At 39.7% G+C, this 27,970-nt stretch overlaps 1 protein-coding gene across 23 annotated transcripts in view; it reads right to left on the bottom strand.

Annotated features, from left to right (window-relative positions):
* Positions 1-27,970, bottom strand: part of Cadps2 (calcium dependent secretion activator 2) — a 525,569-nt gene that overhangs the window by 240,934 nt on the left and 256,665 nt on the right. For all 23 annotated transcript variants that reach the window (XM_032906883.1, XM_032906888.1, XM_032906885.1 and 20 more), the window contains exon 7: positions 5,933-6,044. In XM_032906883.1, the coding sequence (XP_032762774.1) occupies positions 5,933-6,044 (112 nt within the window). The remainder of the gene's footprint in view (positions 1-5,932; positions 6,045-27,970) is intronic.

The raw sequence follows: 27,970 nt of genomic DNA, 5'->3' as shown, positions 1-27,970 counted from the left end.
CTAATTCTAGGCTGTCATGCCACCAGTCTACATGTAATGATTGCTTTCCATTGTCCCTCTCGGTGCCAGGTCTCAGCTCCGGCAGCAATTCAGCCATCAGGAGCAGGTACACTGCTGCTTCTTGACAACATCTGCATACTTGCTTGGTCCAGGAGTGCTTGAAAGGCTTTCCTGAGTGCCCCTCAGGTAGGCTTCTGTTCTCCCTTAGTCCCCCTCAGGTAAGAGTCTGCTCTCCCTGAGTCCCCCTCAGGTAGGGGTCTGCTCTCTCTGAGTCCCCCTCAGGTAGGGGTCTGCTCTCTCTGAGTCTCTCTCAGGAAGGGGTCTGCTCTCCCTGAGTGCCCCTCAGGTGAGAGTATACTCTCAAGTTGTATTTTTTCAAAATCTACTAGTGAGGAGCTCTGTTTGTGTCATTTTCAAGAATCGTTTTATGTAGATTTTTAGTTAAAATGTATGAGCATTTTGCCTGTATGTCTGTCTGTATGTTTGTCTGTACACCACATGCACACAGTACCTACAGAAGTTACAAGAGGGCACTGGAATCCCCAGGATTGAATTATAGACAAATTAAGGTGCCATGTGGGTGCTAGGACTTGAACTTGGGTCCTCTGGAACAGCCACCTACCAGTGCTCCTATCTGATGAGCCAAATTGCTAGCCCTACATATCAATATTTCCAAAACTAAACACCTATTGTATAGAACTTTCAAAATATGTCTGTACCCAAGAATATCATTCAACAAGGTAAACAGTAATCTGAGAATATAATTCATTCACAAATAAATAGACAGATTCAATAATATGATTCAAATATCAAATCACTGTAGAAATGACAAAAGCATCTACAATGTGTATCACTATGAAATTACTTCGGCTTAAGTAACTTTTGATTCCTGCTTTTTAAATCCCGAGATTCTGAATCATCCTACGCCTTGATCATAAAACACGTTCGAATGTTTTCATCATGTTAGTCATGTCTGCTTCATGCCTGGCTTGAGGAACAGATCCTGGAGTCACGAAACCAAATTCGAGTAGCTATCATTCCATTCATGTCTTAGGGCATTTTTATGTGTATGTTATTATACTATGTTCATAAACAACCTATTCTCCACCCTCCCACATTCCTCTTCTCGCTCTGACCTGTCCCTTTTCTCCTACAAACACTCCTGCTTTGCTTTCATATCTTGTGTGTGTGTGTGTATGTGTGTGATTCTACATCAAACAAGTTTCTGAAATATCTTCCCTGTTCATGACCCCTGCTCTGCCCACCCTCTTTCTTTTTAGAGACCTTCCTCTTCTTCATAGTGTCCCCTGTACTTTCACACTGTATATCTTTATTTCTGTGTCTGTCTGTCCATCTGTCTGTCTGTCTATTTTCATATGTGCATTTTAAAGCCAGATTATTACCTGTCTTAATTAAAAAGATGTTTCCACCATCCTCCAAGAGGATCAATCGGAATTATGTTTGTAAGACAAGTTGTAACAGTACTCGGTAATTCAATGAAACAAGAGAGCTCTAGAACAAGAAGAGATACTTTTCTATTTCTCTTTGACCAGTTTACAGACAAGCTGTAAAGGGTGTGTAGACGAAAGACGACCAGATCCTAAGACTGTTTGAAAAGGTGTCAATAGGTGCTGGAAACCAGCATCACATGCACGAGAAGTTTCTAGTTAAGGAATGTATTCATGTACAAAGTCATGACTTCATGAGATTTCTGGAGTATTCATTTAGAACCTCAGTTTCTTTCTTTGAAACAAAGAAATCAGCAGTATAAACCACATATCAACAACACCAACAGTGGCTCAACAACATTTTCATTATGTCTTCCCACAACTAATGTTATAGAATAATTTAATCGTAAAAGTTGCTAAGTCATTATAGATAAGTTTTGTATATACTTGACCTAGTTTTCCAAAACAACAAAGGACTCAGTATATATTACTATGGAATATTTATCAGAGGCAAGAAGTCTAAAACAGTCCATCTGTACCGCAACAGATGCTATTGGATTTTAGTTGTTTTTCAATTAGTATCATTTCTGATTCAAGCTAATCCAACATACCACATTACATTCACTGTTTCTGTCTTTTATTCTTCTCTGACCTTTTATCAGTATTGTTTTTTTTTCATAGCTTGAGAGTCCTGAAGAGTCCTGGCCAGTCATTCCATACATGGTCCCCAATGTGGCTTTGCCTCACAACTCTCTCACACATGTATGGGGCTTATGCTGAGGCTTGAGGGAGAATGACAAGGATATAGAGCATGGCCCTCTTGCAGCATCCTATCAGTGGGATGCAGGAGATGTGCTGACACTACAGTGGCCAGCGTTGTGGCCATTTGAGAGTGTGTTTCTTCACACGCTTAGAGCTGAGAGCTGAGGCTTTTCTCATCACTCTTTTAAGCAAATTTATCTTTTATATTTTAACACAATTATTTTTAACACAATTTCTCTTCCACATGCGGATTCCTTTGATACCATAGGTTGGTGTGTTATGTGTGTGTGCGTGTCCGCATGTGCACACACATGGAGGTCACTGTGCATACATTAAATTACACGCCACACAATGTAATGTTCTTTGGATTTTATCAAATACATAATTCATTCATCCAGTCCTTTATACCATGCAGAACTGGCTTATCACTCTAAAAGTATCCCAGGTACCTCTTTAGAGACAGCCCCTTCCCAATTACTCAGTCTCTATCAAGCACTCAGGTTCTATTCTTACAGACAACCCCCCCCCCAACACACACATCCAGAATGAGTAGAATCACATGCTTCTTCATTCTTTGGCATATAAGTTTTAACTACGTATTTGTATGAATTAATAACGTGTTTTCTTTTTTTTTTTTTTAGCACAAATAGTATTTCACAGTACTAGCACAATATTTCACAACTTCACAATAGCACAAATATGGATGTAGTAGGGTTGATCATCCTACCTATATAATGACCTACAGTTTTGTGGGAATGTAAAATGCATAAGCCTTAGGTCAATGCCTACAAGTCCAGTGTGGAATCCATATGATATATTTACATTTAATATATAACAGACCAGCACGTTCTCCAAAGGTTGCGTCTCAATTTTGCATCACCTCCATCAGTAAATGAGTTTCTGTCCTGGAGAGTTCCTAGCATTTGCCATGGTCACCTTTTCTGTATTTTAGCAGATATCCAGAGGTATCTCGTGGTATAAGCCCGTTCTGCATCTCTGTTGCTTGTGTTTGAAGTTCAACTATTACACACAATTTTAAATATTTTTTTCATGTATAAAAGCAAGGTTTTCTTGGGCACCTTCTTGATATTTTACACAATGTATTTCACATCATATGAGGTCTTTGTCTTTGAACTGAAATGAGTTGTCTAGAAAACTAGATAGTTATGTAGATGATATTTGCATGTGTCGTGGGAGCTCAGAATATGACCCATCTGAAGACCTCAACTCTAAAGGCAGAGATGAGGAATAGATATTTGAAAAGATGGGGCGGGAGAACCGTATTTAAAGGAAGAGTGACGGTATGAAGGTTAGTATATTATAGAAGATGGACATGGGAGCGGTGCTGATCTCACCAAGAGGATGTCTTCAGGTTTTGTATGTGTCCACATCAACAAGAATGGGAGTTTAAATGCCCCGTAGACCCCACTCCCCACAGTTTGATTCAGCAAGTCTACAGTGGACCATGACAACCAGCATTTTACATTTATATCTAGCTGCTGCTGCTGCTGCTGCTGCTGCTGCTGCTGCTGCGTGTACTAAGATGAAGAGTTGAGATTTTGACTTCAATAAATGGAGGGACACCGAATGATTTCAAGGATGGAATGATGAAACGTTTCTGACGTGTTAATACGTCATAGTATCTGGAGTACAAAGGCTGAAGTGAAAGGGCCATGGTGGCAAATGAGGAAGTAGAAGCATGTTCTTAAAGAAGCATGTATGATACCTTGGATTAGTTTAATGGAGGTGTCAGGAATCAGGAAAATCTTAGAGGAAGCTGACATAGGTGGAATATTGGAATTAGGAAAGGAGAAACAAGAGGGTCCTCTAGGTCAGTGATTGCCAACGTCTGTATGGAATAACCTCATAATGGTGTTAATCCTGTGCTTTAGTTGCATATGGTTGCATCATGCAAATATGAAGCTCCAGAAAAGGAAAATAACTTTGAAAGCCACTAACATAATAATACACGTCATCTTCAAACCTACTTAGGTCATTAATATAGACTAGTGGTTTTCACACATGGATCGATGGCATTGTATGGGCTTCTGAAGGACATCTGGCAATGTTGAGACATTTCTGGTCATCGAGTTCTGGCATTTATTGAGTAGAGGACAGAGATGAGATTACATATCATAAAATGAACAGGACGGCACCCAACATTAAGTATTTTGCTCAAAATATTATAATGCAAAAGTTGAGGAACTCATTTTGGAGAAGCCATCTTGTTTTAGAAGTGTGTGTGCAAGTGCTGTGTCAGATTATAGAGCAAATATATCCCTTACACGATCAACTTAAAATTTGATTACATATATCATTTGAACACTTAAAAGTGAGTTACCATGTCCAAAGAATTCCATACAAAATGAAGCTGGTTACAATGAGAAGATAAGGTTCATCATTACGATTATAGTTTATGTGAGTGACTCTGAATCATAAAGATCAGAGTTGCTCTCTGAGGCTCTTCTGTTACTTTAGGCTACTTGCACCTTTACACAGGGATAAATCCATGGATGTACGATTAGATGAATGAAGACTTATTCTGTCCAATGCACGTACTGAAGTCAGGGAAGACGTAATCTGGACGTGTGTACGCAAAGACACTCACAGTGCGAGGAAGCTGGGAGAGGAACTGAAGTGAATAAAAACGCGAGGGAAAATCTCCAAGACACAGAATGCTGCAAATGTTCCTCCATATCTATTCTCACAAAAGCTATCCATAAATTCCAAAAAAATAAGTAAGCGCTATAAATGTTTACTCTCTTGAAGATATCTGTGAAAGCTGCTCTCAGATCTGGGCGCTAAGGATCAGATAGCAGAAGGCGGCTCCACCCCTCAGAACGTATCTCCTTTGTAAGTAAGACAGTAAGCCACCTTCCACACTGACCTGTGGTGACAGCCAGAGTACTCTAAGGACATGCCCTCTGAGGACACGTGGAATATATAGGGAATACAATTATATATTCTATAAGGCAGTGAGCGCAGGAAAACATACCGACTCAGTGGTAAAAGATGTGAGCGAGAGAGCGCTTCAGTAGGAAAACGGAGGAGGGAGGGGAGAGATGCTGTTGGAGGTATTCGAATTTGGTTAACTGTAGCAGATATGAACAGCAGGTGACCTCGTGCAATAAAAATGGCCGACAACCCTTGAGTGGAAACATTAAATGAGGCCGACCTTTCACACTGAGGATGGACAAGTGGGCTGGTGTGAATGACATTGAGCAGTTAGAGGAGAGGCTGGAGCTGGTGACTCTGGGCTCATGTGTGCTTCTTAAGCATTGAAAGCTCAGTACCATATTTTCTAATTTATACTTATGCTTAGTAGACTATAGCTGTCAGGTAGACTTATTAAGTTATTTTGTGAGTGCCTGTGTGTGTGTGTGTGTGTGTGTGTGTGTATGTGTGTGTGTGTGTGTGCACGTGTGTGTGTGTGTGTATGTGTATGTGTGTGCACACGCACACACATGGGGCAGTGACGTGTCTATGGAGTAAGGTGACTCTCCACCATCCATGCTTCATGTGGAGATCCACATCGTAGATTATAGGGACTGAGCTCAGGCCATGGAACTTGATTTCCGTTGCTTTCATCCATGGAGCCATCTTGCTGGCTAAATCCAAATACTTTATGAACACAAGTTTCACCCAAGAAACATTGGCTTATCTTCCTCTGATTTATGCTACTACCGTGGTACCCTGGAAACTCAGTGTAAAGTGCAACTCACCCTGCCCAGCTCCTTGTCTTCCAGGGCCAGGACCCCTGTGCTTTCTGTGAAGAGCTTCACTTTGACCACAGGCCGAGGGTGGGTTGTGCTGAAATCTCCTTGGGTTCCCCATCTGCGATGAAGCAAGAAAGGTTTTCTTTAATATGGAACAGTAACCAATTCCCCCAGATCGACATGCCTCTATAAAAGGTGCATTAAGCAATGGAGAATCTTTTATAACTAGATGAGATTTTCGTCTTTGCTTTTGTTTCTGACAGATGGCACCACCAAGAAGGAAAATAACAGTAAGCTTTATAGCTTGTAATGGTTATTCAGCTGCTCAAAAATTAGCATACTGATCTACAAAATACGGAAGGCTATATGAATTCGGCTTAAGAAGAGACATTATAGATGTACTGAGTGAAATCTATTATTTAGTTCATTAGCAGGAACAAGGCAATAGCGTTTTTATGAATGGGAAAGCTGCTACAGGTGTCTAGGTAAGAGATGGCTCGGCAGAAATAATGTACAATAATGTTCTCACAATAATGTACAGCTTTCCTTTTCCTCCCTTTGGAAGGTCTTCACTAAACACCGCCTGTCTTTAGTTTTCGAGAAGGAAGGACAATTATCTTAGCCTATTTCTTTACGTGGCTTTTTATAGAATCTTTCAGAAAGAATGAAATATTCTTCATAAAATTTTGAACAATCTGTCGTTAATTTCCCAATACATTCTCTTAGGGATGAAAATAAGTCTGTTGACATCTGGCTTTTCAAATCCTCGTAACAAAACAACACGCTTTCTTGGCTCATCTTTTAATTAATAACATCTTGCCTTTAACATACACCAATTCATTTGAGCTTGCTGACAAACTCAATTGGCACACATCTGGTATTAAAAAAAAATCCTTATGAAAAGTTCTTGAAATTCTGAGAGAGCACAGGTACGAACACTTGGCAAAGCATGAGCAAAACACCATTGAACGAAATGCCACGAAAGGGAGAGAAATTAAGAGAGTTAGCAAAATCCAGATTTGGGTTAAAAATAAAACACTAAACAATGCCAATTTTCTTGTTTATGTAAAAAAAAACCAACCAATTTATCACTTTCGTAGAGCTGAATATATTTTATTTTATAAATCTTATTGAGAAAGTTTGTTAACTTTCAAAAACAAGTATGTTAAAAACTGAATAAAAAATCGTGTGTCTGTGTTCTACTGTAGCCCTGAAAATATTGCAAAACATGACCAAAAGCAAAGGTTACCACATTGACTGCAGAAGTCAACATCTCTATAAAACCCGTTCTCTTGAGAACTAAAGTCAGAGGCCAGAAAGAAGAGTTCAGTTAGGGTGGAAAGGTAGTATAATTTCTATTACAAACTTCTAAGAAAGGGACACCAAGTTCTTTCTTTCATTTTTATTTTTTATTTTTCCATTTCACTGAACTAAGTTGATCTGTGGCAGAGCAAAGGCAAAAGAAAAAGAATAAAATAGCACGAGAACCAAAATAAGAGGAAAGGGATTCTCAGTGTACTGTGTAGAAGAGCGAGTCTTGAATTTGGCTGTACAGTCTGATTGGAAAGTTTAGAGAAGATTCCTATAACACTACCTTAATTCTTTATCAGACAGTTACGATTTCAAGGCCTCCCTTGGACTGGGATCAGAAATTTCTAATCGTCTTATAGACAACTCATAGTCTTCTATAAAATTGACCCATCTTCTGAACGAACAAACTCCTGCTAGCAAAACCCATTTAGATTTCTGTGTTTTACTGGGAGAACCCGTGGAAAGCAAACTAGGAAAGAGCCACTAGGAGGTGGGCGTGTTACGGAACTTGAGTTTGGAACACCGGCAGGCAATGTGAGAATGGAGAGAGGAATGGTAGGAGTTGAGAGGTCGAGCAGGAATAGGGTTGTGGGACAGAGGGAGTGATGAGAGAAGGTGAAGCAAAGAGAAAGAGCTACAGGACACCACACTGAAGCCAACCACTGTGGATGCCCATTAAAGTATGTAAGTTAAAACTGTGACTGGGAGAGCTAACCTGCGTGGCTCTGTAATACTGCTCCTTGTGTCAGGCATGGGCGCCTCCATGTAAACTGTTAGTCAGAAAAGCCCAGAAGTTCCCTGAACAATACAGATTATTTTTCTCTTTGTTTCCTCCAAGAACTAGACAGATAAGACCCTATTGCCAAAGACACCCTACAACTTACTTGATAAGATAGACCTAAGCTAAGCTAACGCTCATCTTGAAGCTTCTCCTAGTTTGTTTGTCCCCCTCTTTAACATTTTATTGGTTCTACACGAATATCACTTCATGCATCCCAGTCACATTCATCTCCCCGTTGCTACCTCCCCTATCAACAGAAAACGAAAAGCTTGTAGAAACTTTAGTATGTCACATTATGGCCCCCAGTGCACCCTTTCACCCCGCTCTTCTTTACTTGCAAACGTTCATTGCAATGAGTCACAGGTCTGGTTCATGGAACCTGTCTTCTGCTACAATATCAATACTGGATCCTCACTGGACTCGTCTCAGACAGCCTCTTGCTGCCCCGTGTCATAGGGATCCTGTAGCATTGGATCTGTAGGACCTGCCCCTCCACAAGATCCAGGACTTCACTGATGGGATAGATGTTGGGGTAGATCTTGGCCTGGGAGGTTTCTGAGCTGGTTAGCCTGCCAGATTTTCCACAGCCACACCACTGGGGTGAGCTCTCCAGCACTGCCCTGGGTAGCTCATTGAGTGTTGCAGCCAGTTTTCCTACTCTCATGCCCTCAGAGCCGACTAACCCATACCCACACCATCAGCACCAACTCCACTGTGTTGTCCAGGAGAGGAGCAAGGCCCCCTCTCCCAACTGCTAAAGTAGGTGAGGGACAGGGACAGCTCTCCCTCTCTCATGACCATGGGGCCACTTCTCCACCTGTATCTCTCCCACATCCGTGCCACGGCCACCACAAGACAGACAAGTTGAGGGGCTGCCAGCTAACTTTATAGTGCTCTGTGTGATTATGGCTCTATACTTTGGGTAGACTGTCTTTAACAGGTATAAGAGTATCTCCCCTTCTTGTTAGATGCATACAAGTAAACCAATAAATTAGACGATTACAAATTTGTACATGCACAAATAAATCATACGCATGTTTGTATATGTGACACATGAAAGATATGCATATTATATATCACAGATATAAAACATTGAATGCATGATATATAGAAGGGAAACATATAAATATATGTGCACACATACAAGTGCATGATGCATGATGATGATGCCACAAAGCCTAGATGTGCATCAGTTACATGGAGTTAGTTTTAGTATTACTGCATGATGCTTGCTTATCAAAAATACATCCACACATGAAGAGGCTACCTCCTGTAGCGAGGCAAGAACCCCAGTGGAATGACAGAGACACCAACCCACCCAAACCAAAATGTATCCTGTCTACAGGCACAAGGGAAGGAGCAGAGACTGAGGGAATGGCCAACCAAATTAACTGGCCCAACCTGAGACCTATCCCATGGGCAAGCACCAGTCCCCTACCCTATTAATGATACTCTGTTATGCTTACAGACAGCAACTTTTTGTGCTCTGAGAGGCTCCACCCAGCAGCAACTCAGGCAGATACAGACACCCCAGCCAAACAGTGGATGGAGCTTGGGGATTCTTATGGAAGAACAGGAAAAATGTCCGGAAGGGGATAGGAACTCCACAGGGTGACCAACACAGCCAACTAACCTGGACCGTTGGGGCTCTCAGAGTCTGAATCAACAACCACAAAACATCGGCTGGACTTAGGCCTCCCACGCATCTGTAGCAGACGTGCACCTTGGCTTTCATGTAGGTCCTAAGTAACTGAAACGGGGGCTATCCCAAAAGCCATTGCTTGTACAAAAACTGTTATCTGGGATATGTTCTTCTAGCTGGGCTGCCTTGTCTGGCATCAGTGGGAGAAGTGTCTAGCCTCTCAGAGACTTGAAGTGCCAGGATGTGGGGAGATACCCAAGGGGTCCCCACCCACTCAGAGGAGAAGGGTAGGGAGGATGGGGAAAGGAGTGTGGGAGGGGGTGCCTGGAAGGGGGCAGTAAAGTGAATAGGTAAAAAAAGTATCCACTATATTAAGTCATAAACACAAACACACACATAGACGTATATGTACATACATATATCTGAGCATATCATCTCAATGCCATGATTATATTTCAAATATTATAACTAGAGAAATAACGCTTAGCTAGGAATGGTGACTCTTAGGGGAGTCAGACAAGGTGCCCAGTGAATACTTTTCAGTATAAGCAATGATTCATTTGAACACAAAAATGTGTTACAATATGTACAGAGGAGTTATTAACGTAGAACATAGAACCTGGTGAGAGTGATCTGTACCACAGACCAGTAAGTATGGTGATTAAAGTAGGGTGTGGTAGGCAGTAAGTCATTATATTACAAGTTCCTACGGGTCCTGTAAAAAAGCAATCTACACAAGTGACTGTTGAGTCACCGACAGGGAATAAGAAGGCCATTCTGTGAAATGAGGAAGGGAAAATTAGTGTGTTTTCAGTCTGGAAGGAGCTGAGAAGCACAGATACCAGGAGTCCTGATGATAAGGGACTGATGACAAAACACATGCAGTTTTAAGGTCAGTACGATGGCTCAGCCTGTCAAAGCGCTGTCACACAAGCCTGAGTTTCTGAGTTAAATCCTAGAACTCACGTTATGGTGTGAGGAGAGAACCAATTCCCGAGAGCTGTCCCCTGACCTTAACATATGTGCTATGACATATAGCCTCCTCCTTCATACTAAACAAAAAAAAAATAAATAAAGCTACTAACAATGTGTAAATTGAACGAGGAGTATATATAGTATGGTAAAATTCTATTGTGCATCTTAATTCTGACACCTCACCAAATAGGTTGATAACATCCTGACAAATTTTCCAGTGAAAAATAAAAACAAGAGACTAGACAGATGGCATCTCAGCTAACAGCACTGGTTGCTTTTCCAGAGGACCCAGGTTCGATTCTCAGCACCCTCACTGCAGCTCACAGCTATCTATAACTCCAATTCCAGATGACCTGATGACTTCTTCTGGCCTCTGCAGGTACCAGGAACTGCCATAGTATACAGATGTATGTGTATGCAAAATGGTCATACACGTAACATACGATATAAAAGATTTAAAAAAGAAAAGAACACATGTACAGTAACAAAATACTTATGATTCCAGAAGGATGAATGAATTAAATCCCCAAGTCTCCTACATCCCATTCAAAAATGCATAGGAAGAGTCAAGAAGGTAATAACTCTGTGTTTAAGGTTCACCAATGCATTTTCCTATTTCCTATTTAACATCATGTTTCAACACTTTCAGCAATTAACATCAATTATTATCTTCCTACTAAGTTTTCAGGATTAAGTGACAAGAGAATGCATTATTACACTTACTGTCAATTTGCTTGACTCAAAATACGTTGCCCTTTTCACTAGCATGGATACATTACTTATGAGCATTCAGATTCCAATGTAAAGCTTCAGATGAATAAAATATCTGCAAAGCACCTGTACAGAGACAGCAGGGATCCCTGACTATGAAAGCACAGGACAGTTCATATGCCAATGGAAATAACTAACATTAATTATGCATTGGCTATTAAATAAAGTATACAAGAATTTCTATCTGGGGTCGAGATACATGCACTTGCTTTCTCATCCCATATTTCTACAACCAAATAATTTTAAGTATTAAAGCTGATATAGCATCACATATAACAGCAAAGATTTGAGTACAATGTATGCATACTTAAAGTGGCCTGTAAGACATGGGTATATGATGGGACAATTTGTTCCCAAGTAATGATGATTATGCAGATAATATAAAACCATGTAAAATGTGAAAAATCAAAAAAAAAAGATTCAAAAGCAAATGTTTATCCTTTAATTCATGCAAATTAATGCAAAGTACCAATATGTACCAAGTGATAATAAATACAGTTTCAACAAGCAAAACCTCTATTATCTTGGAATTTATAAGCTATTAGATTACAGATGATGAAAAAGTTTGATGACTGTATGTTTTAACATATAGTCCTCACTATCCTGCCCTTCAATCTTAAGAGCTGGCTATTTCTGACTACCTCTAAATAGCTACAGAACTAATTGTACCTGGAATCTGAAAGGTCCTCCAAGTTGCTAACCTCTGTGTCTGAGGTGTGTTCAAAAAGCATGAGCAGTAAAACAGTCACCTCGGAACCACTTACATTTCTTAATTCAAATTTATGTTATAAGTATGTAATAAATTCATTATCAAGAAACGAAGCGCCAGCCAGACTTCTAAATATTTCAGTTTCTAACCTTAAACTAGTGTTGCTCTCAGACTTGGTCAGAATTTTGTTTTTGCAATGTGGAGAGGTTCAATGCCGAGACTTAAGTAATGAGAATAAGTGACGGCTGACAGCCGTCAAGGGTACTTCTCTATCATTCCCAGTGAACACCACTTAAGCAAGGATGGGGATATCCTAAGAGCTGGAGGAAGCAAAGGGATGCCTTTCAGTGCTGTTTCTTGGATATGGCATGTATAATGGCATCATGAACACACTATAGGTGTGGCTAGAGCCAAAGGAATTACATTAAAAAAAAAAAAAGAACATGGAAGTGTATGAGCTGGCGAGAAAAGGGTTGGGTGTCTGTAAAAGTAGAAGAGAGGGTTATAGGAGTGAATAGGTTCACAGTGCATTGTGCATGTCTGCAATTGTAAAAAATAAAAGAATTAATTTACGATGTGCTAAGATGAAAGTAAGGAAAAAAGGCTCGATATTTAAAGGTACGTGCAGTTAATATCCTAGGTCTGTAACCACTTCAGAATCACATGACATCACTCTATCCATCTTTTCTACTTAACTTCTATTTATGCCTTTTTAAACGTCTAGTCTAAAAATGCTAGGCTGGCAGGTCAGTCATTTTTATTATGAACTTCCTCATTTTGATGACCGTCCTCCATTAGTGGTTTTCTTTACAATTTCCAGCTGTCGGGAATTTAGTCATGATGTGAACAGGAAGTTTAAAATTCACGTCTTAACCTCATTTGGTTGAAAGGCTAAATGTGTCTGTAGGTTGGAGAAACGGCTCATAGGTGAAGAGGACAGTTTCTCTTGCAGAAGACCCACTGTGGGCGTGGCCGTTTGAAGGAGAGTCATCTGTACAGACTCGTACATTTGAATACGTGGGCCCCAGTCGGTGGAAATGTTGGGAAGGGTCATAAGGCGTGGTCTACATAGAAGAAGGATGTCACAGGAGGCGGGCTTTGAGGGTCCAAAAGACTCGTGCCATTTCTTCTCCTCCTCCACCTCCGAACATGAAACTGTGCCCTCCTTCTACATATCTGCTATCGCACAAGTACTCTTCTTGCATAATAAATAAATGCATTTCCCTGTCCTATATCTGTGCCTATTGATTACTCACTGACATATGGTAGCCCTGAATAATATAAAGCCACTTAAAGCCACTGGGAATGTGGATATGTTAAAAAAAAGTAACATTTACAAAACCTGACAAAGTGGAAAAATACACTCACATTTATGACTTCACTAATACAAATAACGTCCATCAACACTGTGACTGAGTAATGTAATAACCTCTAAAAAATTGGAATTACGTTCAACACGAGAAGTGTTGATCTAAAAATTATGAGCAGAAATTAAACAATGAGGCGCATAATGTATTTACAAATAATGATAAACACAATGCTTTTATATGATGTTAAATATAGTTATTTTTAAACATACCATCTGTTGTGCTTTGGATACGAAGCCTTCCCAGAATGTTCGCTTTGGGGAGTGGGTCTCCCGTTGCTGGCTTTATTCAGAAGTGGTTGGGTCATAAGAGCTCTAATTTCTTTGAGTTGGACCTATTGAAAGTCCACACTGTGTTGGCTCCTAAGATTTAGGACCTGGTGGGAGGAGGTAGGTCACTGGAGATGTTCATCTCAGATCCTCTCTGCCTACCAGCTGCCATGAGCTGGACAGCTCTGTTGCCTGTGTCCCTGCTGCCGTGAGACTTTGCTCCACCAACACAGCCACACAGCAGTGTGGCTATGAACTGGACCTTCTGAAATCATTGGCCAAATTTAATCTATTCCTGTTTTTAAAACTTTTTTCAGGTATTTTGTCGAAGCCACAGAAGCAGTCTAGCATAGGATCCTTGATGAGCATGAGTAATTATAAGGAAGTTTTATATAAATCTATAAGAAAAATGGCATTTAAGGAGGGAAAGTTATTGGAATATAAAAAAGTTAAGTAGTTTTTAGCTATCGAGGAAATCCCAAGTGCATTAAAATTTTCTATGACACCGATATTCTTAAGCCAAAGATTAAGGAAAAGTGGTGGAATAATCAAATTTCACTGGAAGATGGATGGGGCTGTTCTGTATCTTGCTTTTTTAATGTAATATTAATATATTGAACATATTTATCCAGTAAATATAATCACGTAATTTTTATTATCATCTTATTAATAAGATGTTAAAATAGCATTAAGATGTTTTTATTCATCAGGCTCTATCACGATTTATTCAACCAATTTTCTGAGAATAAATCTTGTGTTTGTTCCCAGTTTTAATGTTATAAACGGGCCTGTTGCAGATGCCTTACACATTACATCAATTATTTTAGCACATATACTAGAAAACAGAAAAGACAAAGACGACACTCTTAAAAAGATCAGATGTTAAGCTACTTGCAAGTAAAATTGGTTATCCTAATAAAGCTGGTTGGCTGAGAGATGAGTTGCTTACTTTCCTACGTCAACTGGCCCATGGCCCTATGGAGGCCCAAGGAACTGCCAGGTAAGATCCCTCTCCCTCCAATCCCCTGCCCACAGGGTCTGACTAGGAACAGACAACAGGGATAAGCAGCGTACTGTTCCCTGACCTCCACCATCAGGGTCAAAGCTTTGCCTGCTTTCCCAAAGAAGTCTGTGGGTCCCAGGAACATTCAGTTCCACCTGAGACCCAGCCAGCAGAGGCGAGAAACAGGCTGTCCCCTGAACTCCACTGTTAAGCTCATGGCTCTGCCTGCCAACCTGAGGAGTCCTGCCAACATCAGGAACATCCAGCAAACATCAGGGACAACCAGATGGTTAAAGGCCAGCTTATAAATCACAATCAATAAGAGCTAGGGAAACATGGCACCACTAAAGCTTAGCTATTCTACTACAGCAAGGCACGGATGTCCTAACACAACAGAAACATGAGAAAATCCGATCTTAAAAAAGATGAGAGAGGAATTTAAAGAAGAAATCTCTTGAAGAAGTACAGGAGAATGCAATAAACAGGGCCGGGGGGGGGGGATCCTTGAGACGGAAAACCTAGGGAAGAGAACAAAAAGTGCAGATATAAATATCAGCAACAGGATACAAGAGATGGAAGAGAGAATCTCAGGTGTAAAATATACGGTTGAAGACATTGATACACTGGTCAAAGAAAATGTTAAATCTAAAGGTCTCTGACAGAAAGTATCCAAGAAATCTGGGAAACTACAAAAAGATCAAACCTAAAAGTAATAAGAATAGAAAGAGAAAATTACAAGCAAGAAGGCCAAGAAAATATTTTCAACAAAATCATAGAAGAAAATTTCCCCAACTGAAAGAAAAAGATGCCTATAAACATACATGAAGCTTACAGAGTACCAAATAGGTTAAACAAGAAAAGAAAATCTTCACAGCACATAATAACCAAAACACTCAAACTACAGAACAAAGAAAAACTATTAAAAGCCACAAGGGTTAAAGGCCAAATAATATATAAAAGCAAACCTATCAGAATTATACCTGACTTCTCAACACAGACCTTAAAAGCTAGAAGGGCCTGGGTAAATGTCTTGCAAACTCTAAGAAACCACCAATGTTATCCTAGATGTCTATATTCTGCAAAACAGTCAATCACCATAGATAGAGAAACAAGATATTCCATGACAAAACCAAATCAATACCTATCCATGAACCCAGATCTAAGTAATATAGTAGAAGGAAAAGTCAAGCCAAGGAGACTAACTACAACCAAGAAAACCTAGCAAAAAAGAAAATTTTCACAAGAAAATGAAAAGAAAGAGACACACACACACACACACACACACACACACACACACACACACACACACATGCACACACAGAGAGAGAGAGAGAGAGAGAGAGAGAGAGAGAGAGAGAGAGAGAGAGAGAGAGAAACTATCACCACCAATATCAAAGTAATACGAATCAACAATCATTGGTCATTCATACCTCTCAACATAAATGGACTCAATTCTTCAATAAAAAGCCACAGGCTAACAAAATGGATGTGAAAACAGGATCCATCATTCTGCTACATACAAGAAAAACACATCAGCAACAAAAATGTCCATCGCCCCGGAGTAAAGGGCTGGTCAAAGGGTTTCAAGGAAACCAACCTCCAAAGCAAGCTGAGCAGTCATTCTGATATCTGATAAAATAGACTTTCAACCAAACGTAATCAAAAGAGATGAGAAAACTACTTCAAATTCATCAAAGAAAATATCTACCAAGATGAATTCTGAACATTTCTGTCTCAAACGAAAGGATACTCACATCTGTAAACGAAACATTACTAAAAGCCTAACTTACACACCAAACCCACATATTAATGCTGGGAGATGTCATCACTGCACTCTAATAAACAGGTCTTTGAGGCAGAACTAAACAGAAAAGTAATAAAAGTAGCAGAGGTTAAGAGTCAAATGGACCTAACAGATATCTATGGAACATTTCACCCAGGCGAAAAAGAACACATCTTTTTTTCAGCATGTAACATTCTCCAAAACTGATCATATAGTCGGTCACAAGGCAAGCCTCAACATATAAAGGAAAATAGAAACAGTGCCTTATATATTCTTAGATCACCATGGACTGAAGCTGGATTTCAACAACAGAAATAACAGAAAGTCTACCAACTCGTGGAAACTGAACAACTTTCAACTCAGTGGTGACTGGGTCAGGGAAACAATAACAAAAGAATTAAAGACTTCCTAAAATTTAATGAGAATGAAGGTACAACATACCCAAACATATGGCACACAATAAAAGCAGTCTTAAGAGGAAAGTTCATGCTATTAAACGCCTTCATAAAAAAAAAAAATTGCAGAGATCTCAAACTTAGAGCGACTTAAAAGCATATCCAAAAACTCTAAAACAAAAAGAAGCAAACACACCCAAGAATGATCTCCGCCCCCCAGTATAAGGGAATGTCAGGGTGGGTAGAAGAAGAGGGAGGGGAGGTGGGTTAGGGGGTTTATGGACGGGAAACCAGGAACAGGGATAACATTTGAAATGTAAACAAAAAATATCCAATTAAAAACTGAGAAAAATGGAACAGTAGAAAGAATTAATGAAACCGAGACCTGATTCTTTGAGAAAATCAACAAGATGGACGAGACTTTAGTGAAACTAAGTAAAAGGCAGAATGTACCCAAATGGGGGCCTAACAATAGACACCGAGGACATCCAAAGAATCATTGAGTCTTAACTCAAGACCCAATACTCCACAAAATTGGAAAATCTAAGCAAAATGGGATAATTTTCTTGATAGAGAACACTTACAAAAAGTTAAATAAAGATCTGTTAAACAATTCAAACAGTCCTATGACCCCTAAGGAGACAGACGCAGTCTTAAAAGTCCCCCATCCAAAAAAAAAATATGTCTAGAGCCACATGGTTTTAGAACAAAATTATACCAGACTTTTAAAGAAGAGCTAATACCCATACTCTTCAAACTACTCCACAAAAATACAGAGTGAACATTGTCAAACTCATTCTATAAGGCTACAGGCACCCTGTTATCTAAAACACCCACCCCCCCCCACACACACACAAATCAACAAAGAAAGGCAATTTCAGACTAATTTCTGTTGTAATCATTGATGCAAGAAAACTCAATAAAATATTTGCAAACAAATTCCAAGAACACATTGAAGACATTATCTAGCATGATAGTAGGCTTCATCCCAGGGGTGCCGGGATGGATCGATATATGAAAATCTATTCATGTAATTGACAATACAAACAAGCTGAAGGAAAAAAGTCCACATGAAATGGTGCTGACCTAACTGGATGTCTGAATGTAGGAAAATGCAAATAGATCCATATTTACCCTGCACAAAACTCAATTCCAAAATGGGCCAAAGACCTCAACATAGGGACACACTTAATTGAATCAAAGAGAAAGTGAGGAACTACCTTGAACCCATTGGCACAGGCAACTTCCTGAACAGAACATGAATCGCTCAGGCACTAAGGTCACCAATTTATAAATGGGACCTCATGAAACTTAAAAGCGTCTGTAATACAAAAGACACCATTAAATAGCACAAAACAGCTGCCTATAAAATGGAGAAAATAATCCCTACTAACCCCACGTTCTAAAGAAGGCTAATATCCCAAATTACTAGGAATTAAAGAAATTCAGAACCAAGAAACCAAACAAACTCAATTGAAAAATGGGGTACAGAACTGAACAGAGACTTGTCAACAGTGGAATGACTAATGGCAAAGAAACACTTATAAAAACATTCAACATCCTTAGTCACCAGGAAAATGCAAATAAAAACAACTCTGAGATTCCATCTTGCAGCTGTCAGAATGGCTAAGAAAACAAAAAACAACTCAAGTGACAGCACATGCTTGTGGAGCAAGAATACTTCTCCATGAGAAGTGCAAACTTGTATAACCACTTTTGGAATCAATTTGTTGGTCTCTCAGAAAAAATGTGAAGAGATTTACCTCGAGACCCAGCTATATGTCCTTGGGTTTTACCTAAAAGGTGCTCAACCCTGCCACAAGGACACTTGCTCAACTAAGTTCCTAGCATCTTTATGTGTAATAGCCAGAAAGTATAAACACCCTAGGTGCCCCCACAACAAGGAATGGATAAAGAAAATGTGGTACATTTACTTAATGAAACACTACTCAGCCATTAGAAACACCGACATCCTGAAATGTGCAGGCAAATGGATGGAAATAGAAAATATCATCCTGAGCACGGTAACCCAGACCAGAAAGACATGCATGGCAAGTGTATATGATCCACAAAGTACAGGTATAGCCATGCTAGAATCCACAGAGCCAAAGAAGCCAAGGAATAGGGAGGTCCCAAGGGAGGATGCTTAGATTTCACACAGAAGAGGCTATAAAATAGAAAGAGGGGGTGCAAAGAGGCAAGAAACTGAGTGGGAAATGGGGTGGGGTGAGGATCAGGTGTGGTGATAGTGGGGGGTGGTGGAGACATGGTTGGGAGGGAGAACAGAAATTGGGGAGCGGTGTGGACATCTTTGAGATGAGCCTAAGACCCGGAATGGGAGAGGCTCCTTGAATTATATGGGGGTGCCTCTACCTGAGACTACGAGAAGCTGGCAATATAGAGACTGAAGTGGCTACCTCTTACAGCCAAGCAGAACGTCCAGTGGAGGGAGGGGACACCGGCTCACCCGCACAGCACAACCTTCAGTCCAACATATGTCCTGCCTATTGGATATACAGGGATAAAGCCGGAGCACATATTGAAGTAATCGCCAACCCATGACTGGTCCAACTTGAGACCCACGCCACGGGAGAGCGCCAACCCCTTGCACTATTAGATACTCTGCCATGCTTTCAGACAGGAGCCTACCATTTTTTTTTAACTGAGAGGCTTCATCTAGCAGCTGATGGAAACAGATGCAGAGACCCACAGTCAAATATGAGTTATAGCTTGGGGAGACTTTTGGAAGAATGGGGTTAAGGACTGAAGGAGCCAGAGAGGTCAGAGAGAGACACAAGAAGACCTACAGAGGCAACTAACACGGGCCCGGAGTGGGGGCAGAGGGCTCTCGGAGAGTAAATCACTATCGAAAGAGCATCCATGGGCTGGACCTAGGCCCCGCACATTTGTTGCAGATGCGCATCTTAGTCTTCATATGGATCTCTTACCAGTTAGAGCACAGATTGTCTCTCGTTCTGTTGCCTGTCTTTGGATGCCCTTCCCCTAAATGGGTTTGTCCTGTCTCAGTGGCAGAGGATGGTTCTAGAGCAAGGTTGGTACCCGTGGGGAGGATGGGAGGGGGGCTTCTCCTTTGCTGAGGAGAAGGGGAGGGGCTTATGTGCGGAAGGATATGTGAGCATGGGACAGGGTGGAGAGGAGGGAGGTGGGGCTGGCACCTGGATATAAAGTGCATAAATAAATTAAAAAATAAATTAAAAAATGGATTATTAATAATAATAAGGATTTTAAGTAATAATAATAATAGGGATTTCAAAAATCCCTATAATTAAAACAGACTTTGTTTGAAAACTGTTACGATGAAAGCTAATTACACATATTCTACTAATTCCTTTAAACCAAAACTTACCTATATAAATTTTTAATAGAGGTCATTTTGTTTGATTATGTATTTTCCTCATTTTATTAGTTTTTTTTTTTGAGATTATTGATACAATGTATCTCGACATCTCCCATTCTTTACATATCCATTTCTCTTTCCCTACTGTCTTAGGGTAGGGTTTTTATTGCTATTATAAAACACCATCACCAAAAGCAACTTGGAAAAGAAAGGGTTTGTTTCACCTTGTAACTCTTGGGTCCCATCCCATCACAGAGGGAAGGCAGGGAACAAACTAGATGCAAAAGTCTGGAGGCAGGCAGAGAATCAGCAGCCATGGAGGAATGCAGTTTACTAGCTTGCCTCTCACTACACAACCCACTGGGCTCTGAGTATGGAGGCTTTTTTCAGCCCAGGTTCAAATGTTACCATAATTTCTACCTTCTCCCCAGTCCCCCAGACATGATAAGGTTTCTTACAGTAATAGAAACTGTAATGGAGACAACTACCTACCCAATTTTGTGTCTCAAAACCAAACCAAACCAAAACATCAAGTACACCTTGTGAAACTATAATGCTTTCAGAGGTGTAGCCTTTTCTGGAAAGCAGACAACACACCAGTATCCACACCCTTAAAGGAAACAGACGCCTCTGTTGGGGGTTGGTCTTGTCCACTGTGTAATCAGATGCTGATTGCTCTGCCCAGGTTATTATGATCACTGAACCATCTTGTGTATCACTGTTGTATAAAGAATGCTCCCAAATTATCTGTGGTTGACTAATAAAGAGCTGATCAGATGTGGCTAGGCAGAGAGGCAGGATTTCTGATTCCCAGGGAGAAGGTCCCAAATGGGGATGGATAATGAGAGGTGGCTGTGAGGCAGAGCATTCAGGAGAAGTATTGATGAACAGGTTGCCAAGGGATTCTCCAGGAGGACACAACTTGGAGTAGAGCAAGCCAGGAGGAGATGCAGGTGCAGGTAGAAAAACCACACCATGGGAAGTAGATAGTCCTAGAGGGTTAGAATAGCTTAGGATTGCAGCTTGTCAATAAATCTGCCAAGACTCTCTTTCTTTTATTTGGGAGATAGAACAGGCTAGGGTAGACAGAAACACCCTGTAGTTATTTGAGAACTAAAATGGCAAAGACCGCCCTCTCCCCCAAAAAAGAGAATTACAGGGGTTGTCCCACATTGGGCGCCAGATATTGAAGTATTCTTTATTCTCCTGTAATAATTGTTGTCTCAAAGGAACCAATATTTCCTCTAGAGATATCCCACGCAAATTTCTCCTCTGTGGCTTTCTTCCCAATGTCCTCTGCTTTCTGCTATGTTGGTGAGTTTTCTTCTTCTCCAACCATGTTGGGTGTTTCCTCCAACCATGTTGAGCACCAAATGGGAAAGTAACCTTTATTCTTCTGTAGGGATTGTTATCCCAGAGGCTTATTGCATCTGTCTGCTCTCATAGGTGTAGTCCTGGAAGCTTCTAGGCTCTGTTCTTCCTCTCCCAGGGGCTGTCAATTTCCCATAGCTTCTTGGGAGGTGGGATTTTGTGCCCACCCACCCCCCTATATATGCTAGTATTTTGTGTGGCCCAAGGTTTCGGAGGTCTTGTGCCTTTTGTCTCAACTGTGATGAATTAACATCTGCAGCTGCTTTGTTGTATCCACAAAACTGTTTCCTTAATGTCTACCATCCATAGCTCTGATAGTCTTTCTGTCTCCTCATCCCCCAATGACCCGTGAGCATTGAGAGGACCAGGCATGATATAGATGTCCTGTTTAGGGCTTGGTGTTCTGCAATATCTTATTCTTTGCATCTTCTCAGATATGAGTCCCTGTATTAAATACCATCTACTAAAAAAGAAGTTTCTTTGATGAGGACTGAACAGTGCACTAATCCACAACGATAACAATAAGTCATCTGGAGTTGGTTTAATACTATGTACGTTTAGATTAATAGTTACAGTTCTCCTCTAGGGCCTAAGACTATTTAGCCACACATTCCTGGCCCTGATAACAATGCCAAGCATGAATTAATCACATTTTAAAACTAATAATAAGAAAGAATGACAGAATTTCAATATTTTATTATAAACATTTTTTCTTTAAAATTTAATAATACATCTATAGAATCATTTTAAACTTTAAAGCATATGCTGAGCAAACTTTTTAGTTTTCAAATATTTTCAAACAAAATCATTCATATGTGATTAAATGAACTCAAATTAGTGTGCTTTTGTAGTTTGGAAATTGAGTAGGAGCCTCCCAAAAGGTTCACATGTTGACATTTTTGTGCCTGAATGGTGGCTCTGTTGGAAGGAAAGGCAGCTGGATTTGTAGGAACCTAGCATAATCCCTAGAATAATTCCTTGAGGTAATAGCAACATTGACATTGTTGGGGTGTGAGCGCAATTACAGTAAGCAATTCTGAAGAGGCATTCCTACAAAGACGGACCTGCCCAGGCCCTGCACACTCTCTGCTTCCTGCTGCTATTAACCTGGTGGCTCTTTCCTCTACCGTGCTCCTTTCCTATGGTGTTGTCCCTTGCCATGGGCCTGTGGTCAGTGGAAGCAACCACTCTGAAAGCATGAGGTCACAGGAAACCTTTTCCCCATTAGCTGTTTTGTCAGGAATTTTGTTATAGTGGTGAAAACTCTGGCACAATGATTGACAGAGTTTATAAAAATGTCTTGTTAAAATTTCTGTTGAGACAAACCACAAGCAAATTTGAACATCATTATTAAGGGTATAAAGGTCCATAAATCCACAAAGTAAACATGTTTGGCAATGAACAAAATCATGCAGAACTGTGTAGGGGTATATATAAGACACCTGTCCTCCATATGACATTGTCAGGTGCATCATTATACTGTTCTCTTTTCAACAAAAAATATTATCATAGATGTACATACGTCAAAATAACAACCTCCACAAAATTAGTGGGACAAACATCGCAATACTGTCTAGACAGCGTCATACAAGCATGTGTGTAGAAAAAGTTACATATTATCTAAAAATAATAGCTGGAATACTAACCTGCACCCACACAAGAGTATAGAAGCTGGAGGCAGGGATAAACAGGGCAGAATTAAGAGACAGGCTCTAGGCTTAAATGCAAACTCTAACTTGCAAAAGGACAACCATTCTACCCAAATTCAATAACATGTTTCACGGAATATCACTGAGATACAGTCATGAAAGAAACTCATTTTAATATTTTGACACTTATTTAACATAAGGGCATAAACTTTTTCACATAGAAAATACATACAGAATATGGATCACAGCTATTAGTGTGTTTATGGTAGTACTATGACTTTATACCTACTGCCTGTATGAAATGATATGTACTGGGATAGTTTAGAACATTAAAGTTTCAGTTTTATTAAATGTTGATATTAAAATATAGACAAAATAAAACTACAGTGTTTCAGCAGCACTCAGAGATATCAGCGGACTACGAAACATGCCATAAAAACAGAAAGACAAAGGTAAGAAAAAGGGAGGAGGGCATGAGAAAGAGAGGACATGTGAAAGGAGGGACAGAAGAGAAAGGAAAGACTAATGAAAGAACAATCTGGAACTGGTTAATTGGTTATTTTACCAGTAAAGTAAATTATAAGCTGAGGCTTACTTTTAATTTTAATGTACATCTGCATACAATTAAAATATCTTCCATTAAAAACAATCATCAGTATAAAACGTTGATATGATAAAAAATTTAATAGAACTAAAAAGTATCATTTAAGTAATGAAGTATTATCATTATAGAATCTTGAGGTGTCTTTAAAAACATATTAAAACTTTTTATAATGGTGGAAAGACAATACGAAGTCATTTCTTCAAACAGGATGAAGAGTGAAACAATTCTGGATTATATCTCATATTTGGAAGATAGAAAATTACTGGGGGATGGGTCAGGGTAGGTAATGATTACCTTTGTAAGAAAAGTCCTACAGGCTTCATTCTCTCCTTACCGTCTCTTAGGTATTTTCATTCCCTTTTAAAAGAGACAGCCCCCATTCTGCTGCTCTCGAGGTTGCTAACGCCTCGGAATAATAGGATAAAATTGTACTCTACTGTCTGTATTTCTCTTATGAAGTATTCATGCCATTAAGCTCCCATATCTGGCATGGAGAAACCATTTACACTTGTATCATTTTCTTCTGGGAAAGTCTAGCAAGGGCGTTAGCATAACCCCAGGAAAGATAAAAGACATAATCTCTTACAAGCATTTCCCTTTCTCTTCCTTATAGCAAAGTAGTTCAAAACATTATCCCGAAGCATCTAATTTTAAAGAGAAAATTTGTCACATCCTATATTACAGTTTTACTTGGTCGAGACAATACCAGAAAATGTATAACTTTTTTATAAAATGAAAACTAAGGCTTAAATATAGGAAAATACTTTAAAAAACTAATAGATAAGAGAAATAAACTAAAATGTAAAAGATAAACACCCACTGTATATTTAAAATTCAGGATGTGACTTATACCAAAAAAGGGGTGGGGGATAGCACAGAAGCGAGCACAGTACTGTGTAGCAAGAGTGAGCTGTATACAGAACTTTATGGCAGTGTGTTCGTATTCCTCCCACACCTTAACTTGCAAGTTCATGTGAGAGAATCATCTTGGTTACTTCTAACTTTGAGCATATGTGAAAGCTAGCAATAGTATATAAACTGGACAAAAAGATCCCTACAAATGCAATATAAAGAATACAGTATCTCTTTTTCTTTAAAATGTATCTATTTTTGAGATTATAACATGAATACAATATTTCTTCCTCCATCTCCTCTCTCTGAACGCCCTCACAAACCCCGCCTTCAAATTGGTGGGCTCTTTTTTCACTAATTGTGCGCTGTACCAGTGGGAAGCCTTGAGTTACAGTTAGCTTAATTATATGTATGTATATATGTATATGTGTGTGTATGTATGTATATATATGCTTTTATGCCACCACCCCCTTTCAAATATGATAGTATCTTTGGTTGAGGTGATGAGACCTTCGAACTGTACAGCGATAGTATGAAAGCAAGAGAAGTCTTTCTGCATTACAGAAAGAACCAAGTAGTCTAGCATTATTTGTAAGGGGTTCAAAGAGGGAAGACAGAGAGAAATGCTAAAAGTTCTGTTGGATGAGATAACGAACCAGCTAAGGGTCAGCTGGAGATGGCTACCACTGATGCTGCTTACTGCTGCTTAACAGGCTGCAGATGCTGCAGCATAGGTCTCTCACTCTCACAGAGGAAAAAGGGTGGGAACAGATCCTAACGAAACAGGTGAGCGGGTGGACAGCAGGTTCACAGGGACAAAATGGAAGACAGACAGCCGGCTACTTGGGTGGGCTGTGTTAACATCAGGGAAGAATTTGAGTTAAAGAGGCCCCTAGAAAAACTGAGAGTCCTTTGCTTAACTCTTGATACAAATACAGGGTAGCCAGCTCTTTATGGGCTCCAAATGAGGGAGATGCATGCTTTGTTTCACCCCGTACATTTTGTTAGCACTGAGGCCTGCTCCAACTGATTCGATTTTAGTATGTCCATATGCTCCTACAGTCTCAATTCATGTTGAAAAAAAAAAAAAACTATAGCATGGTACCTTTTCCACTCCAGAAAACATGTCAATTATCTACCCATGCATGTGTGCTGTACCAGTGGGAAGTCTTGAGTTACATTTAGCTTAATTCAGATTCCAAATAAGGGCCCTTCTTCCTCTATTGCCTGTGCACTCAAAGGGTGAGTTTGTTTGTTTGTTTATTTTTTTAAAATCATCTCTCCTAGTGTTAGGCTACTGCAGTCATCAATAGCCTCATCTTAGTAAAGTGGAGATAATGCTAAAATCTGCTGAGTGCAGGCCCTAGACAAGTCGTATGACCACGACAAAACAAAAAGGCTAAGTCAAGCAGGTACAATGTGATGGTAAACTTAGAACACAATATAGACTGCAATGACTAAGCAATTAGAGAGGAGAGGCCTAAGAAAGGTATCTCAGCGAATTGATTTCCCACAGAGATAAACCAGGGCAAAGCAACACAAAGGAGAGAGCCAAGTTCACTGGAGTCTTATTCTAAGCAGAAAAGTCTATGGTGGCTTGTATTTAACGTTAAACTGGAATAACCCGTCCCAAACTATCAACTTCCATCATAAAGTGAGAGAGAAGAACAGCTTCAGTTTTGTGCTTCAACTGCCTTCATGAATGGCTTTTTCTAAAATCCCAGAAGTTCCTTTTTCTATTAAAAAAGTTTAGGACTTTGAAAAATCCTTTGGAAATGTCTATTTATTAAAAACAAACAAACCAAAGTTCACCAGCTCAAAGGCTCAGAAAATATTTTCAACAAAATCATTGAGGACAATTTCCCTATCCTAAAAAAAGTTATGTCTATAATCACACAAGAAGCTTATGGAACACTAAACAGGATGGATGAGAAGAGAAAATACTCCCATTGTAATTAAAATACTAAATGTACGTAACAAAGAAAGAATATTAAAAGCTGCAAGGGGAAAAAAAAACCCAGGTAACATAAAGGAAGACCTATCAGAATGACACCTGACTTCTCAGCAGAGATTCTGAAAGCCAGAAGGGCTTGAGCAGATGTCTTGCAGATGCTAAAAAATCACAGATGTCAGCCCAGATTGCTATACCCAGAGCAAAACTAATAGGAACTGCATGGGACTGGTATAGAAACAGAGAATTGATCAATGGAAGGGAATCAAAGACCTGGAAATAAACCCACAAACCTGAGGACACTTGATTTTTGACCTAAAAAGAAAAAAGTCAAAACCATACAATAGAAAAAAAAGGAAGCATCTTCAAGAAATGAAGCTGGTCCAACTGGATGTCTTCATGTAGAAGAATACAAATAGATCTGTATCTATCAACCTGCACAAAACTCAAGTCCAAGTGAATCAAAGATGAAACTGTGTACATTGAATCTGATAGAAGAGAAAGTGGAGAACTGCCTTGACAGCATTTGCACAAGAGAGAATTTCCTCATCAGAACACCAACACCACCTCAGGCACTAAGATAAACAATTAAATTGAAAAGCTTCTGTAAGGCAAAGGACACTGTCATTAGGAGAAAACTGCAGTTTCGACAGAGGACCAATATAAAAAATATATGAAGAACTCAAGTAATCTAGACACTAACAAGCCAAATAACTCAATTAAAAGATAGGGTACAAATCTAAACAGACAATTCTTGACAGAGGAATCTCTAATGGCTGAGAAACATTTAAACGAATGTTCAATATCCTTAGCCATCAGGGAAATGCAAATCAAAATGACTATGAGATTGCATATTCCACCCCTCAGAATAGTTAATCAAAAACTCAAGTGATAGCTCATGCTGGCAAGGATGTGGAGTATCCTCTTCCTTGGGTACTCTTTTCCATTGCTTATGGGATACAAACTTGTATAGCCACTTTGGAAATCAATATAGCTATTTCTCAAAAAATTGGGAATTGATCTACCGTAAGACCCAGGCATACCACTCCTGGGCTTATACCCAAAGGACACTTCACCTACCATAAGCTCACCTACTCAAATATATTCTTAGCAGCTTTATTCATAATATCCAGAAACTTCAAATGACCCATGTGTCTGTCAATCTAAGAATGGATAAAAAATAAAGTACATTTACAGAATAAAATATTACTTAGCCATTCAAATTTCATTCAAATCATGAAATTTGCAGGCAA

Source organism: Rattus rattus, chromosome 6 (assembly GCF_011064425.1).
Source record: "Rattus rattus isolate New Zealand chromosome 6, Rrattus_CSIRO_v1, whole genome shotgun sequence".
Classification (NCBI taxonomy): Eukaryota; Metazoa; Chordata; class Mammalia; order Rodentia; family Muridae; genus Rattus; species Rattus rattus.
This window is presented reverse-complemented; position numbering and strand designations above follow the sequence as displayed.